We start from the raw sequence: 15,706 nt of genomic DNA on the forward strand, positions 1-15,706 counted from the left end.
AAAGCTTAAAGCATTTATGTTCTTGAGTCAGTTTGTGCGATAGTGAATTTTGCTCTATACTTATTAAATGACTCATGTATCTTGAGTAATAAATGTATGACTAAGCTATTCAAGTAGTCATTTGCTTTCTTTCTCCAAACCATGCAAAATTGGATAAAGGCATAGCGCTGCTTAAAGGTGAACTATCTAGTTTTGCAAAACAACCAATGTGGCCTATGGGCATTTTTTCCCCCAGAACAACTGGCTTAGGGCAGAAGTCATGGTGTCCTGCAAATAACCCTAGCCAGAGCTCACCATGAGTTGGCTGACTCAACAAACCCGCCCAAGTGTTTCCCCAGAAGCTGGCAATGTACCATTATCATATTTACCCAATTGCATCATGATATACTCAAGGTTATTTAGCTAAACAAGGTTAAAGAAAGTGTTTCTAGTACTAATATTAGGTTACTCCCACCACTTTCCATGCTGTACTCTTAAACTGAGCTGGCCCTGTAAGACAAGATAGAATAAATGTTTGTCCCTCTTTGTACTCATAAAAAAATAGCATTGGATGGTATGTTCATTCAACATCAGCTGTGTGTTTTATTGCGCTTCACTTCAAGGTTAACTAAGGAATACTTTTGTTTCATTGCTGTAAAGTTCGGACAATGTGGCTTCAACTGTCATTAAGCTGACAATTCTAGAACTGGCAAACCACTAAGCAGGGAAGGTAAGCACATCAGGAGCACATCTACGGCTATGACTAAGCATGCAGATTGGACTAAGAAGCTTCCACTTACAACCACCCAGGTTGTCTCTCACATGCAACTTCCTTCTTCAGAGGCATTTAACTTGTATGTTTCACTTGTTTAAGCAAAGAAAAGTAGATGAAGTATTTCAGTATAAGACTTATTAAACTTCTGTTCTGCCCTTCCTCCCAAAGTGGTAAACAATAACCACAGCAGTTTTTCTCTAGTTCTGATATAAAGTGATAAAATGTCGTTAACCTTCAATTCACTCTGCTTCAGTGGACTTCAAGTATCATGTAAAGGAAGTCAACATTATAATGAACCCAGACTTAGTATAGCTGACAATATTATTTTTGTATATACTAGTAATTCAGAAATAAAGTTGAACAATACTGACAATGCAAAACCCTTTAAGATTCAATTTTTTATTCATACAAAACAAAAACAAATTTGGGGGGTAATAAAGGACATTCTAGTATTTCTGCTTCCAGCTAGCATTCTGTAACATTTCTCTGTTCAATATACAGCAGTCCCATCCCAGACCGCAGCATCACTGAAAGCTATGAGGTTTCCATCTTGTAGCCGTGTTTTTCTAATTCAGCTCTGTAAAGTAAAAACAAAGCACACAAATTATTTAAATCATGCGAAATGTTAGACACTCAATTCTTGCTTACATTAAAAAAACACTTGATTGGAACCAGACTAAGTTTCTATTGAGTATCAGTGAGACCCAAGTGCCAGGAAGTGTCTGAGCTCAACCCAACATGTATGTATATAATCTCTCAAAACATATTCTAATTACTCCTCCTTTTGCTTCCGAAACAATTAGTATTCTGATGAAAAGTCTAATCACATTATATAAAATCCTTTTTATATTGGGTTGGATCCAGATTAAAGTAAGCTGCACTATGTTCCCACTGAAATGACTTCATTCAAGCTACAATCCTATACCCACTTACCTAGAAGGAAGTTCATGACTGCACTGTCAGTTATAACTAACTTTTCACACTCATTTAAGCAGGACCCATGTGCAACTAACTTAGTCTAGATCCAGCTGTTTATCATATTTCCACCTGCACCAATCAATAGTAAAAGGTTGTTGTAAACAGTTCAATGAAATATGTATCTTGCTTCAGCTCTCCTATGCTACTTCCTCCAAAACTTTCCTCTCCCCTCTACCTGTGGTTGCATCCATTCGCCACCCACCCCTGTCCCCTACTGAGTTGCTAAAGCAGACACAAGCAGCACAAGCCTTTGAATTATGTTGTTTCAGTGTGCATGTATCTCCATCTTCTTTGCCTGAGGAAGCCACAAACTCCTCAAGGCCAAAGGGAGGCAAGGCATTGCTAAGCATGCAGCCAAGGTAACAAAAATAAGCTATATGCAGAGAAAAAACAATCTCAGAACAGGAAGCGTTATTTTGCAGATACAGTAGATAAAGGAAAACAGATGAAGCAACTGAAATATGATCCAATCATTAAATGCTTTCTCCTCCTCTTCTTTCTGATGTATCTGGCATGGTTCTTTAGTTTTGGCTATTTTATTGATATCTGCTGTATAAGAAATAATAGTCAGTCCTGCAATTAACTTAAAACTGCTTTTTCAGACTGACAATAAGTGACAGCAACACAATTTTCATCTCAAAATTCAGCTGGAGATATTGAGCTTAACCCATTTAGAGCTGCTAGTACCTCAATAGTGATTAATACTAGTTGACACTGCAGCTATTTTATTATGTGCACAATATGGCTAAATATCAGTAAAGTGACGCAGCTTGAAACTTAAAGCAACTGCTGATGTGCACAAAGTTCCATGTTACGTATGGGAGCCGCTACAAAATGTGATTTTGTCCAGCATGTTGGATCTGATTCCTGTTTGAGGGATTCTAGCCTGGAATTTTTTCACTATTTGTATATACTGAAAACTTTTAGATGACCTTAGCTGATTGGAGAAATCATCTTCCACATTGTCATCATCCCAATTGTCTTCCCACACATGTGCATCTTCATCTTCATCTAAACCAGCCCAATCTGAAAAAAGGACACAGGACAAGTTTAGTTTATATATAGTTAAACTGTGAGCAAAACATTTCAGTAACTTGAATATCAGAAAGCTTCATTCCCTTTAATTGTGTTATAAACAGTTGTTTTTAACTGTTTTAACAATAATATTACTGCTTTATAGTTTGGGAGACTGCTTTGAGGGGTTTTTTTACAATTAAACAGTGTATCAATTTTATGAAATGAAATAAATAAATGTAACTTTAAGGATACAATTCAGAGCACAATGTAATTTCATGCCACTCTTCTGTAAGTATGCAATATTTACTGCAGTTCATGCAGTAATATTAATGACAAAGGTAAAAACTGAAAGTGAACAGTGGCTAAAACATGTATCTTGTATCTACCACTTTCCCAGTATCTTATACACACTTTATAAAATGACAGAGCTCCATTGGTATGAACTGAGAGTATTTTAACGGTTAGATCTGGACCAAAGCCAAGACTCGTGGTTTGTAAATGCATGATTGGAGTCAAATGATAGAAGCACTTCACAGACTGATCCTCTTAGAAGGTCTGGCTGGTAATTTCTAGTCACAGATATTCCAAATTTGTAAGGCTGAACAGCTCTGTTCAAGGTGGAGGAAACGAGTAAGGTGAGTCAGTATCAGGCAACCTAGACAACATGCTAGGGTGAGGAAATGAGGCAAAGAGATAAGAGAGCAGCAAACTAGATGCTGTCTGGCCAAAGATCAGGTACTGGCCCAGGAAGCTTTTAAAAAAAGAGAGAGGTTGAACCCTATTAGGGAAAGGGCCCAGAGTTCTGTCCTGCTAGTAAGGAGTATTGAGAGGTCAGTCCCTATTCATATATTTAAACTCCATGGATACTACTTCAATACCAGTTGGGACCCTAATACCAGGGAATTTGAAAAATGACATGTGAATAAGTTGCACATCAGATTTCATCACTGCAAAACAAGTGGGAGCTCAGGCTATTAAACCATGGGCTTTTCTCCTAACAGGCTTTCAAACCCTTGGCACAAATGTGTAAGATTTGAGACACACAATGATAGAGGCAGCGATCAAAGACCATGTATTGCCGTACATTTCTAAAGCCATCCTTCAGGACATAAAAGCGACCCGTTCCAGCAATGTCTTTTGACTGTTTTCCAAAGTAAAAACTGGCTTTTCAAATACATTTCTGATCTCTAGAACTCTAACCCACGGCAATAAGTAAACCAGTCCTGTGCTTAAACAATACTGTGGCAACCTGATGCAAAAACACAGTAACTATGCTATGACAGTTCACTGGTTTTGTAACCAAAATACTACTGTATAAGTTTCACATTTAGGTGGTGTTTTTCAAAAGACACAAGATATGAGCATTTCAGGGCTTTGGCATGCTTGTTTACTATATAGCTCATTGAGCTTTCATGCATTAAAAATATGAATCAAGTTAATCTTTTGATGATTCTGAAACAAATAAGTAATGCTCCCTGCTAACCAGCCTTGAGATGAGCAGACTCTCATCTTACAGTCTTTCCTCTCCCTGGAGTAAATACCACTCACTCCACTTAATCATGGCTGAGGGGTTTGTTGGCACTTATGTTAACCACTGTCAAATTCTAAACATACATACTACGATTTAGGAATGGAAAAATCCAGGGTACTTAGACATATCTCTGATGTTTTATTCTATGTTTTAAATATTGCACATTGCAAGTTTTTGTTTTGTGTAAGTTGCTTATTTATTTTTCATAAATAAATGAATAAATGAAACTTACTGCCTAGCATGTTTTTAACCAAGGAGTAGACCTGCTTTGTTTTAACTGGGTTTTTGATAAAAAGCTTCTTGCAACTGACATTACTATAATATTAATGAACACAATAATGTCAGCAGAGTGCATTAATTCATTTTAGATCACAACAGCCCCTGTTCTAACAGATCAATCTCTGTTGAAACACTAAACATAGCAATGCAAAACATAACTTGCAACACATTCTTATTTCAGTAACTGAAATTATATGGATCACTGGTATCATTGTAGCTACCATAATTTCTTGAAAGCAAATGGGTTGGGCTGAAAGACATGCTCACTAAAATTAATACGGTGTAAAATGCAAAACCCCAAGTGCATCCAGCTGTACAGCAGCTCGGGGTAACACAATAGGTACTGATGGGGGTGGTGGATAGGAGGCTTCTCCCCACCCTCAAACATTCCAAACAGACAACTAGTTTCCACATCAAAGTTCTGTGCAACTTGCAGGATTTGAAACATTAGCTGATAAAATGATCACCTCGCTTTGTGTTCCCTACTGATTAAACTTGCTGCACTATAAGCAGCAGTCATCTTCACAAAAACTGGGACAGAAAGCCTGTAACTATACATTATTCATGCAGCTAAAGGATGTTATTTGCACACTTGCAAATGTAAAATTATCATCCAGTGGTATTATTTTCCTTTCACCAGATAAAATGAAAAAATATAAAGCACTATGGGGATTTGAAAGTACTGTATCATTAATTAACTACAACATGCCCACGTTTCAAAGATCTTAAAACTACTTGTATAACACAGTTGTTAAATTCTTCTACACTTAAAAGCCAACGTATACTTTGTTTATTGCTCTAACATACCTAAGTAACTTATTTTTCACACTTCTCTACAATTTCCAAAAATATTTAGCATGTGATGAATTCTTATAAGGAATACTAATACTGTACCACAATGGAATGCTTAACAAAAATAGAACAAATCGATTTCAGATGGTTGAATTTGAAAGGTAAGAATAAAATCACCCTTGAAATGTAGGGTGCTTTAATAAAAACATTCTTTGTGGAATGTTTTTCTCTCATATGTCAATATAACTTTGCATTGTGAAACTCTGTAACGGGAAGGTGCACTTCTGAAGTTTATTTAACACAGAAGTTTACTGATACCCATGCTATTATTATTCATACCTATACTACTAAAATTCTAAAGGTTCTTTCAGTTAGACTGCTGAAATAATATGACAAATCAGGAGCTCAAGATTTTTATACAAAAAAACTTTGCACTTCTCAGTGCTGAGCAAATGCACCACAGCAAATGCAATTAAAGCAAAATGGTAGAGGCACTGCTTTTAGCACAATGTGCATGGCATCAAGCTTTAAAATATATAACCAAGTTCAGCCTCAAAGCAGAGATGTTTAAAAACATAATACTGCTAATAAATTGTATGAAACAGACTTTTTAAAAATCCGCTACATAGTTTTGCTGAGCTATACAATAATACAGAAGCCTTATTTAAGGTCAGCAGTATCTACTGTTTGTGCAATCCTGTTTTACTGTTGAAAAAGCACCACCACCACAGCAGATCAGCAACAGCAATGAATCAACCAATCATATTCAAATGTAATAGAAACATAATAAAGTTGAGCAAGTACTGTCTGAAACCAGAATCTGCATTTCTGGTCATTCAGCAAAGTCTGAGTCTGCCACAATTTACTGGAAGCAAGTTCTATAAATGAACAGGGCTTTCTTCCTGGCTATTAAAGGGGATAGTAAACATGGTGTTCTGAATACGCAAGAGTGACAATTATTAAACAGCTGCTGCTAAATGTTTAACACACATTGACTGGCTTTCTGTACATGCCATCACGTCTATTGATCAAGGATAGCATCTTTGTTCACCAGGTGAGAGATCTTGGTCCTACCAACTGTACCCAGGAAAACAGTCGGATCACATCCCTGTTTAGCCCAAAGTCCACAAGCGGAGAGAAATCCTCCGAGCGGTAGACGCGTTTTAAAGCGGTCCAAAACCGGGCCAGCCACCTGTCATGCCTCAAGCCTACCCCTGATGTTTCTTCCACACGGAATGGGGGGATGATGCGGGTGAGACAGCCAGCCAGGAACTCGCGCTGCGTAAACACACCGCACATCTAAAGCACATGGCATTCTTACACTCCCACCCCGCGGGGCAAAGCATCCTGGGAACTATAGTTCGATGCTGGGAACTGCAGGTCTGAGGAGTCACGTACTTTAAATGTGTGGCGCGTGGGCTGCCTCAGGCGCGAAAGGGATGCTGGGAGATAAAGGCCCCGAGGCCGCAGAGGCTCCTACTGGGGAGCAACCAAGCCCCAACTGTGAGGGGGCCCCTCTCGCGGGAACAGCGCGCGCGCGCACACACAGAGGCGGGTTTGAGGCCTAGTTTTCAGCCTCTCCAAAAGCCTCCCCGCCCCCCACTAGGCAACAGCGCACAGTCACCGTCCTCGTCCCTTAGCCCGCACCCCCCCCCACGAGCCGCTCCCCTCTTGGGTTCGAGGCTACCTTCGGCCGGGAACTCCTCGAACTCGTCGTCCTCCTCCAAGAGCCCCAAGTCGACGGGCTGTTTCTTCTCCGACATCATCGGCCTTGCGCCGCTCTAGAGCCCGCCAGCGACTCCCACTCTATTGCTCCCCGCTGGGAATGACGGGACGGCGACGGAACCGGGAGGCCGGCCGGCAAGCGAGCGAGCAGGCGGGCGGGCGGGCGGAAGGCGCATGCGCCCTCTCCCGCGCGGCCTGGCCGTTCTAGCCGCCGACGTCGCTCGCGAGAGCGTATCGGCGTCATCCCCACCCCCACAACCACGCGCTGCACGCTCTTGGTCCCGCGTCACGGCGGTTTATTTCGCGTCCAGCTCGTTCTTTGTTTTTAAGTTACCTCGGCGGGGATGTGCAGGGAGGGAGTTACCTCGGCCCTTTTCTTTTCGGAGGGAGGGGGCAAAGGCAATGGGGCGTAAGCAACAAAAGCAGGCAATACAGTAAACTACATCTGTATCTACATCCTACATCAATAGTGATATTTGTTTGTGCCATTCGTATCCCGCCTTTCTGCCAAACAAGATGGGGTGGTGCCCATTGCTCCCCACTTCCATCCTCACAACAACCCTGTGAGGTAGGAAGATGCTGGCTAACCATCTTGGCTGTGAGTCCTGGAAGAGCTTGCAGGCCTTTCCCCACATAGCCCAGAAAGGCCTTGAATGACTCCAGCTACAAAAGTTGATGCTGCTGAGCAGACTCTTGGGCTGGGGTGTTGTTTGGGAGAGGGGTGTTTGGAAGCAGGGGTTGTTGCTGTTACCTGATATTAATTTCTCTGTATCCTGATTTTTAGACCTTACTATTTAATTGCTGCATCTTAAAAAGCAGAGACATCACCTTGCCAACAAAGGTCTGTATAGTTAGAGCTATGGTTTTCCCAGTAGTGATGTATGGAAGTGAGAGCTGGACCATAAAGAAGGCTGATCGCCGAAGAATTGATGCTTTTGAATTACAGTGGTGCCTCGCAAGACGAAATTAAATTCGTTCCGCAAGTTTTTTCGTCTTGCGAAGCACGGACTTTGGAAAAGCTTCAAAAATCAGCAAAGTCTTCAAAAACCTCAAAAAGGGCTACCACACCGCGTGCTATGAGTTGCTCCTCGAAGTGAATGCATGGTTTTAAGAAAAAGGAAACAAACTTGCAAGACAAAGGAAACAAACTTGCAAGACGTTTCTGTCTTACGAAGCAAGCCCATAGGGAAATCCGTCTTGCGAAGCAACTCAAAAAACGAAAAACTCTTTCGTTTTGCGAGTTTTTCGTCTTTCGAGGCATTCGTCTTGCGAGGTACCACTGTATGGTGCTGGAGGAGACTCTTGAGAGTCCCATGGACTGCAAGAAGATCAAACCTCTCCATTCTTAAGGAAATCAACCCTGAGTGCTCACTGGAAGGACAGATCCTGAAGCTGAGGCTCCAATACTTTGGCCACCTCATGAGAAGAGAAGACTCCCTGGAAAAGACCCTGATGTTGGGAAAGATGGAGGGCACAAGGAGAAGGGGAGGACAGAGGACGAGATGGTTGGATAGTGTTCTCGAAGCTACCAGCATGAGTTTGACCAAGCTGCGGGAGGCAGTGGAAGATAGGAGTGCCTGGCGTGCTCTGGTCCATGGGGTCACGAAGAGTCGGACACGACTAAACAAAAACAAAAACAAATTTAATTGTTGGTTGGGTTGTGTGCAATTGTGAAGGAGTTGGGTATGTTTAGCCTGGAAAAGAGGAGATATAATAATAGCCGTTTCCAAATCACTTTAAGGGCCGGTGAATCAAACTTGTTTTCTCCTGCTCCAGAGGGTAGGACTCGAATCAAGGGCTCCAAGTTACAAGAAAGGAATATTGCTCAAAAAAAGATATGCTAATATGCCTAGATTAAAATGTGAAGTACTGGATGGAAAAAATTAGTAAGGAAAGATGATCAGAATATATAGATGATTTGAGAAGATTGTAGAATGCAAAGATTATTGTAAATTGTATAATGTGGAGGAAATCGAGTGGGGGCGGAAGGAAGTGGGAGGAAGGAGAAAAGAATAATATGAAGAATAATATGACGGATTGAGGAAATAGAAATGTAAATGTATGGGGGGATGGGGAGGAAATGGTGTTGGCTTTGGTACATCTGTATTGTAATGTAATATGTGAAAACCTTGCAAGTTTGCCAATGTGTCTCCATTACACAGTTCACTCTCGGGGTGGGGAAGGAAGATTACGACTAAACATCAGGAAGAACTTTTCTGACAGGAAGAGCTGTTTGACAGTGGAATGGACTCCCTCAGAAGGTGATTGACTCTTTCATTGGAGATTTCTAAACAGAAGTTGGATGGCCATCTGTCGTGGATGCTTTAGTTGAGATTCCAGCATTGCAGGGAGCTGGACTAGATGATATTCGGACTGCCTGCCAATTCTACAATTCTGTGCATCTCTGAAAATATATGCTTATAGCTATTCAAGATAAAAGAATTCAGTCCTCCTTTGCATGTAGTCACCCCCTTTCTGTTTTCCCCCTTCTTCTTATCACTTTAGAAAGAATCCTGAACAACAACAATGAAACAGTTTTACTACGACTGATGTATTTCTGAAGATTTAGTTGCAACAACGATGTGGATCTACATCAGTTGAAGAACATTGTACTAAAATGTAACTGCTATTCAAGTACCTGATTATGTATACAAGCCACATAACACAGCAAAGCAAAACATTTTCCTTGAAGATTTTTCTGCATCCCACACAAGTGAGTTTTTTCTCTCTCTCTCTGTTGGCATGACACAATGAACATGTGTTGCCAAAATATAGGGGAATAAAGGATGGCTTCAGATGGCCTATTGACAGTAATTAGATAGCATGCTCACAACACTATCCCCTTCTTAAAGAGGGTCTGGTCCTCAGAGTTTTTGGAGCAGAGCAATCCTAAGCATTTTTGCTCAGAAATATTATGGGACTTAGTACTCAGAAAGTGTGTTTAGGTTGGATTACAGCCTCAAAGGGCACACAGCTTTCCCTTGTATCTTGGGTTCATTTCCACCCTCAAATACCCACTTTTAAGGCTCTTTTTGGAAAACCATACTGACTCTCCCACAGCATTTACAGTAATCTGTAAATGTAATCTTTTATGATGACTTTAATTTTCTATAATCTATGTAAAATCCAGTGCTCCCATCCTCCTTTGCCAGGAGAGGTCCAAAGGCTGCTGGAAGGTTCAATTATTTCCTGCTGGATTTCATGGTTTGCTGGCAAAGCTCTTTCTGATTTGCAACAGGCAGCCTGTAGGGCACATGTTTTACAAAGTGCCTTTTCCTTCATATTATTATTATAATTATTGCTTTCAAGATTAGTTTACAAAAGAGTTTACAATATAAAGAGGCGGGGAAAACAGCAAGGAACATCCTTGTAATATTAAGGAATATAGTAGACTAGATAAACAAAAATGAAATCATCAAGATTAAAAGACATACCAAAAAGAAAAGAAAAGAACTCACAAGATGAGAACTGTCATTGGACAGAATGATTTTATTTATTTTTGCTAATTTTCTTAATTGCAATTCTTAGAGACCCCGAAAATGGTTAACATTATAAATTATCTCCCATTATTTTTCATTCCTTTTTTTTAAAAAAAGAAGCTCATTCTTGTTTGAATCCTTTAAAAGTTTTTTCCTTCCTGCTTTACCAATAAAATCAAAGATATCTTGTTCAGTGTTGCAAAATCCTCCATTTTGATTTGCCATATTTAATATTCTATATTATTTTAATGAATGTGGAATGTTATTTTATTTGCATAGTGTATATTGTATTATGCATATTGTCTGATTTATATGATGTTAGCTGCTCTGAGCCCAGCTTTGGCTGGGGAAGGCGGGATACAAATAAATTGTTGTTGTTGTTGCTGTTGTTGTTGTTAGGGCCACAACTTTGTATTCTATCAGAAATCAGGCATGGCTTCCCAACCTTGCTGACATATCTCAACTCTCCCCTCTGTCCTTTGTCTTTCTAACTACCAGACAATTAAGGAAGGGAGGCCCAGCCTTTTGACCTCTGGCACAGAACCTGCTTTCTTTGTTACCTTAACAACCCACACTTAGTCCAGTTCCTCACCAGGAAGCTAGCTTGGCTATTCCAGGAATTGCTTAGATTTTAACCCTTGCTGAATCTAGGAATTAGAAGGACCTTGGCATACAGCCTAGCCCCACAAAACTCAATAGCATTGAATATCCATGTCTGGGAAACAGAGAAAATGCCAACAAAGGAAGAATGGCAAGTCAAGCTTATGGTCTATGGGGAACTGGCTAAGCTGACAGAGAGGATACATGAGAGAGACAACATCGATTTCAAAAAGGAGGGGGAACCGACCCCACCCCCATCCATCTCCCCTCCCTCCACCCCCCTTTCTTTTTTTTCTTTTTTTTTCTTTTTTTCTTTTTTTTCTTCTCCCCCTAACGCCTCAACAATTGAAATGGATTTGTAAAAATGTTACATGGGGGGAAAAAATACACGAGGCATTACACTTACACTGTAAAACAAGAAAACCCTTAATAAAATAAAAAATAAAAAATAAAAAAAGGAGGGGGAACCATCTATAAACTACAGTGGTACCTTGGGTTACATACGCTTCAGGTTACAGACTCCGCTAACCTAGAAATAGTTCTTTGGGTTAAGAACTTTGCTTCAGGATGAGAACAGAAATCGTGCAGCAGCGGCGCGGCAGCAGCAGTGGGAGGCCCCATTAGCTAAAGTGGTGCTTCAGGTTAAGAACAGTTTCAGGTTAAGAACGGACCTCCGGAACGAATTAAGTACGTAACCAGAGGTACCACCGTATATAAAAATACAGTATAAGTCTTGGACCCATTGGCAGGCTTTGACTAAACTTTCACAACTATATAAGAGGTAAAAACCAGCAGGGTATAGAACTTGTTTAATAAATTAGTACGGAAATACGGGGGAAGCCAAAGAGGGGGGAGGGGAGAAATATGGATATATAAATTGTTCAATTAAGATTTATAGAAATTTTTTTGTTACAATTTGGAAAATTCAATAGAAATTATTTTTAAAAAGAAAGAATATCCATGTCTGAAAAAGAATGGGAATGTGTGGTAAGCAATATGTTAAAAATGCATAGCTGGAAAAGCCAAAATTTTAATGAGTATTTTGGAGTATAAAGCCACCATAAAGCCAGACTTATTGCTCTCGGTCTCACCATCAGAATATCATTTTTGTTAAAACCAGTTGTCTTTGAACGGTGGTGGCTGTGGCTTGTTAAGTGTGGGTGGGCAGTGGCATCTTTCCTGCAGTGATGGAACTTTATTTTTGGGAGGGCATAGGGCAAAGTTAGAGAATCTCCAGGTTTGCAGTGTTTGCCCCTATAACTCTGAACACCCCAAACCTTGCTGCCTTGCCCCACCCCATCCCAACAAGTCAATTGAGAGATTCACGTCACAAGCCACTTCTGCTTTTAAACGTTTTGTGATAGTAAATGACATTCATTTGGCATTATATTGTAATATAATTGCTATTTCTTGGCTTTTACATTGTTTCCTGGTTTTATTTGGTTGCGAGTTACTTCCCTTTGTTGCCCTGGTTCTGTATCCTAATGCCTATCTGCTACAATGTGAAGTTAAGCCATGATGCCTAATTTTATTTTTGGCTTCTGCAATCACAGTGCTTGCCAGGGAGCATGAGCTAAATCCACAGAAGAGGTTAGCAACAGAAGGGGTCATCAGATGTCAAATGTATCTATCGCCATATCCCTCTCACTTTTCATAAATGTATTCTACAGTTACAAAACCAGAGGGTAACTGATTGGGTCTGGTCAGCTACCTACTTGTGGTGCCTGCAGTGAGTGAGATTTATCACTTTAAAATGAAGTTGGATTCTGCAGGAGTTTGTTGAATTGGAGCGCTGAAGAAAGGAATCATATTTTGCAACAACTTTCTATATGATTGAAGGCGCTTAAAGTGAATGCTTGCTTCAGAAATAATTGACACTCTCCATACTACTTCATAAAGAAACATGCCTTGCATTTTCCAGCATGGGACATACATTATAGCTTTTGTTTCTTCTTCAAATCCTGCTCCACTGATTAAACTGAATAGGACCTGGGATCTTCTAACTGTACAGCGTCAGCTGTGTACATTGAGAACCAAAGGTGAGAAGGTTTTGATTGGCAAAACTGAAGAGTTAAATCTGTGCACAAGCATGCAGCATAAAGACCTTGGCTTCGGGTACAAACACTCAAAATGTATTAATATAAAAAGCCCTTAAAACCCCGATTCCAGGATATATTTTGCTAGCAGCCTTGAAGAATATGATCTAAGGCAGGGATGGGTAGACTTCAGACTTGTGAGATCTACTCTGGTTTCTTTCTTTTTAAAAACTTTACTAAAAACCCCAAGTATAAATACATACACTTAGAATTAAATAGCCCTTGGCTCAGGAATTTGAGTATCTGAACTGAGCTCATAGTTCTTCCATAAAAAATACACACTTGGATACCTCCCCAGAACCAGCAGTGGGTTCGTTTGTTTTTTCATTTGGCAATATGCTTTATGGCGGGGAAACTCATTTTGTTGCTGCCATTGTTTTGTGGGTTGTTTTTTTTTTAAAAAAAAAAGTGTGTCAGAAATTCTTGCTAATTTACTTCAAATCACCCAGACATCTACCAGTGAATCCCAATTTACTTTGTGCCCATCCCTGATCAAAGGCATCAAGGACACATGGAATTCACATAGAATTGTGTGAACTTAAAGGTATTATGTCAGTCAACACAAACCCTTTGGAGTGCCTAGAATGACTTGATATATACATATAATCACTTGTTTTCTTTTTAACACACACAAAATGCATTTATCAGTTCAATGTTATTCAGTTGAATGTCATCAGTTGTTTATTACTTTATTTATTCATTGTTATTATTTTTAAAGTCACATAACACCTAAAGAAGACTGTAAAGTCACATTTATTCAGGTTAATTCTGTATTCTGCTGGTGAGTCAGAGTAACACAGAGTGCAGTGTGTACATGGCAGAACAAGTTTGTGCCTGTGGAGGCTCTGATGTGTTCTCGCTAGGCAGTTACTTCCCTTGCCTTATAAGAGAGCTGCCAGGTTGCCAGTTCTTTTCCTTGAACACCAAGAGGTTGATTCATGAGTCAATGACTTGCACAGCTGGCTTGCTCTGTGTCCTGGTTTTGAAGTGGGGGGGGGATATGCAAGACCCACACTGATAACATTTCAGACTTGCTCCTGCGTGTTCCCTATATGATCAGAGGCTAGGCAATGATGGAAAAGGAAATAAGGGCATCAAACCTGTTTGAGCTTTGTAATTTCTGGAAGATTTGAATAACTGTGGACACAAGTTAATTTTATGAGACAGAACAGCCAGCAATGAGCCCCATATTACTCTTCCCCACTACTTCTGCCCAATAGTGTATTAATACCAAGAAATAAACTGCAAAGGTATTAGAGTTTGACAACGTTGTCCATTGGAAAGAGCAGGAGCGGGGAACCTTTGTCTCGCCAGATGTTGCTGAACCAGAAACCCCATCAGCCCCAGCAAGCATGGCCAATGGCCAGGGATGATGGGAGTTATAATTCTGCTACATCTGGAGACCACAGCTCCCCCACACCTGGGCAGGGGCAGAGGAAGGGGGATGGTGGGGGAGGGTCTCCCTGGGTGTCACCACTGAGGTGGGTGACAAAATGCCGGGTGGCACTCACCGTGGGGCCTACAGCGCGCCCGAGCCACGTGTCTCTCCTGGGACTGACACAGTGGCTTGGGCGCCCGCAGGCTCTGTGCTGCCCCATATGGCCCACCCGCCACCTCCACCTCAGCTGTAGGGCGACTGAGTGGGAGGAGGCAGGCAGACTCCTCAGAGGCCCCACAGAGTGTCCTGGCCCCGCCCCTGTGGGCACAGGGCACGCACGCTGCCCCAGGTGCCCGATCGGCTTGCACCGCCGCTGCACCTAGGATAGAGTAGTGAACTCAAAACTTAATTTCAAATCTTTGTTGGGTCATAAACTTGTTGGCCAATAATTGATGCACAGTTGTTTCTCAATAGTCCCATCAACCCTGCATTTTATAATCCACATACTGAGTGCAGGCATCCATAGAGCCATGTAAGCAGCTGCAGATGTCCCAACTGCAGATGTTGATTTCATGGGGTTCACAATCACAACTTTGAACCATGGGATAAATGGTAGGGGGACCTTTAATGAAATGCAAAAGCCCTGATTCCCACCCAGGCCTGTGCAAAGCTTGTCTGAGGCCCCGGGGTGGGAGTATTGTTCTTGGCATGACAGTGTATAAGTCCGACAGCCCCTGCTAGGGGTCCCTGGCCAACTTAGCCCTCTGAGGACTGGGGCAAGTGTACCTGGCTGCCCTGCATGGGCTTGCTACCACCAACTTCAGCCAAGCTCCTCCCTCTGGTTTTCTAAAAGCTTTCATTAAACAAACCAGCCTTGCTCTGTGGGGGACCCCCCTCCCCAAATTGAGCACTGTTCTCCCAAAGACCTTTCTGTACCATTGACCCCAATGGCTCAGACAGCAAACAGGGAGGGAAATGATTTTTAATTATTATTATTATTTAAAAAGTCTTGTACTTGTTAGTACACCACTTGGGGTGGTAAGGTACCCCTGACCATTAGATCCAGTCGTGACCGAC

The 15,706-nt window shown here is 41.2% G+C and overlaps 1 protein-coding gene across 1 annotated transcript; it reads right to left on the reverse strand.

The window, feature by feature from the left end:
• Positions 1–1,137: 1,137 nt before the first annotated feature.
• Positions 1,138–7,236, reverse strand: SEM1 (SEM1 26S proteasome subunit). The gene is made up of 3 exons (XM_081834889.1): positions 7,039–7,236; positions 2,665–2,758; positions 1,138–1,331 (listed from the first exon to the last, which is right to left on the reverse strand). Exons 1-3 carry the CDS (start codon positions 7,115–7,117, stop codon positions 1,289–1,291), a joined length of 216 nt encoding a protein of 71 aa, XP_081691015.1. The 5' UTR covers positions 7,118–7,236; the 3' UTR covers positions 1,138–1,288.
• Between the last annotated feature and the right edge of the window lie 8,470 nt (positions 7,237–15,706).

This window comes from Podarcis erhardii (genome assembly GCF_964252035.2).
Source record: "Podarcis erhardii genome assembly, chromosome: 12".
Lineage (NCBI taxonomy): Eukaryota > Metazoa > Chordata > Lepidosauria > Squamata > Lacertidae > Podarcis > Podarcis erhardii.

Coding starts and splice junctions, on each gene's coding strand:
- SEM1 (XM_081834889.1), bottom strand. CDS start 7,117: ATGATGTCGGAGAAGAAACAGCCCGTCGACTTGGGGCTCTTGGAGGAG. Junction 2,759..7,038: donor CGAGGAGTTCCCGGCCGAAG/GTAGCCTCGAAC, acceptor TCCTTTTTTCAG/ATTGGGCTGGTTTAGATGAA. Junction 1,332..2,664: donor GATTTCTCCAATCAGCTAAG/GTCATCTAAAAG, acceptor TTTACTTTACAG/AGCTGAATTAGAAAAACACG.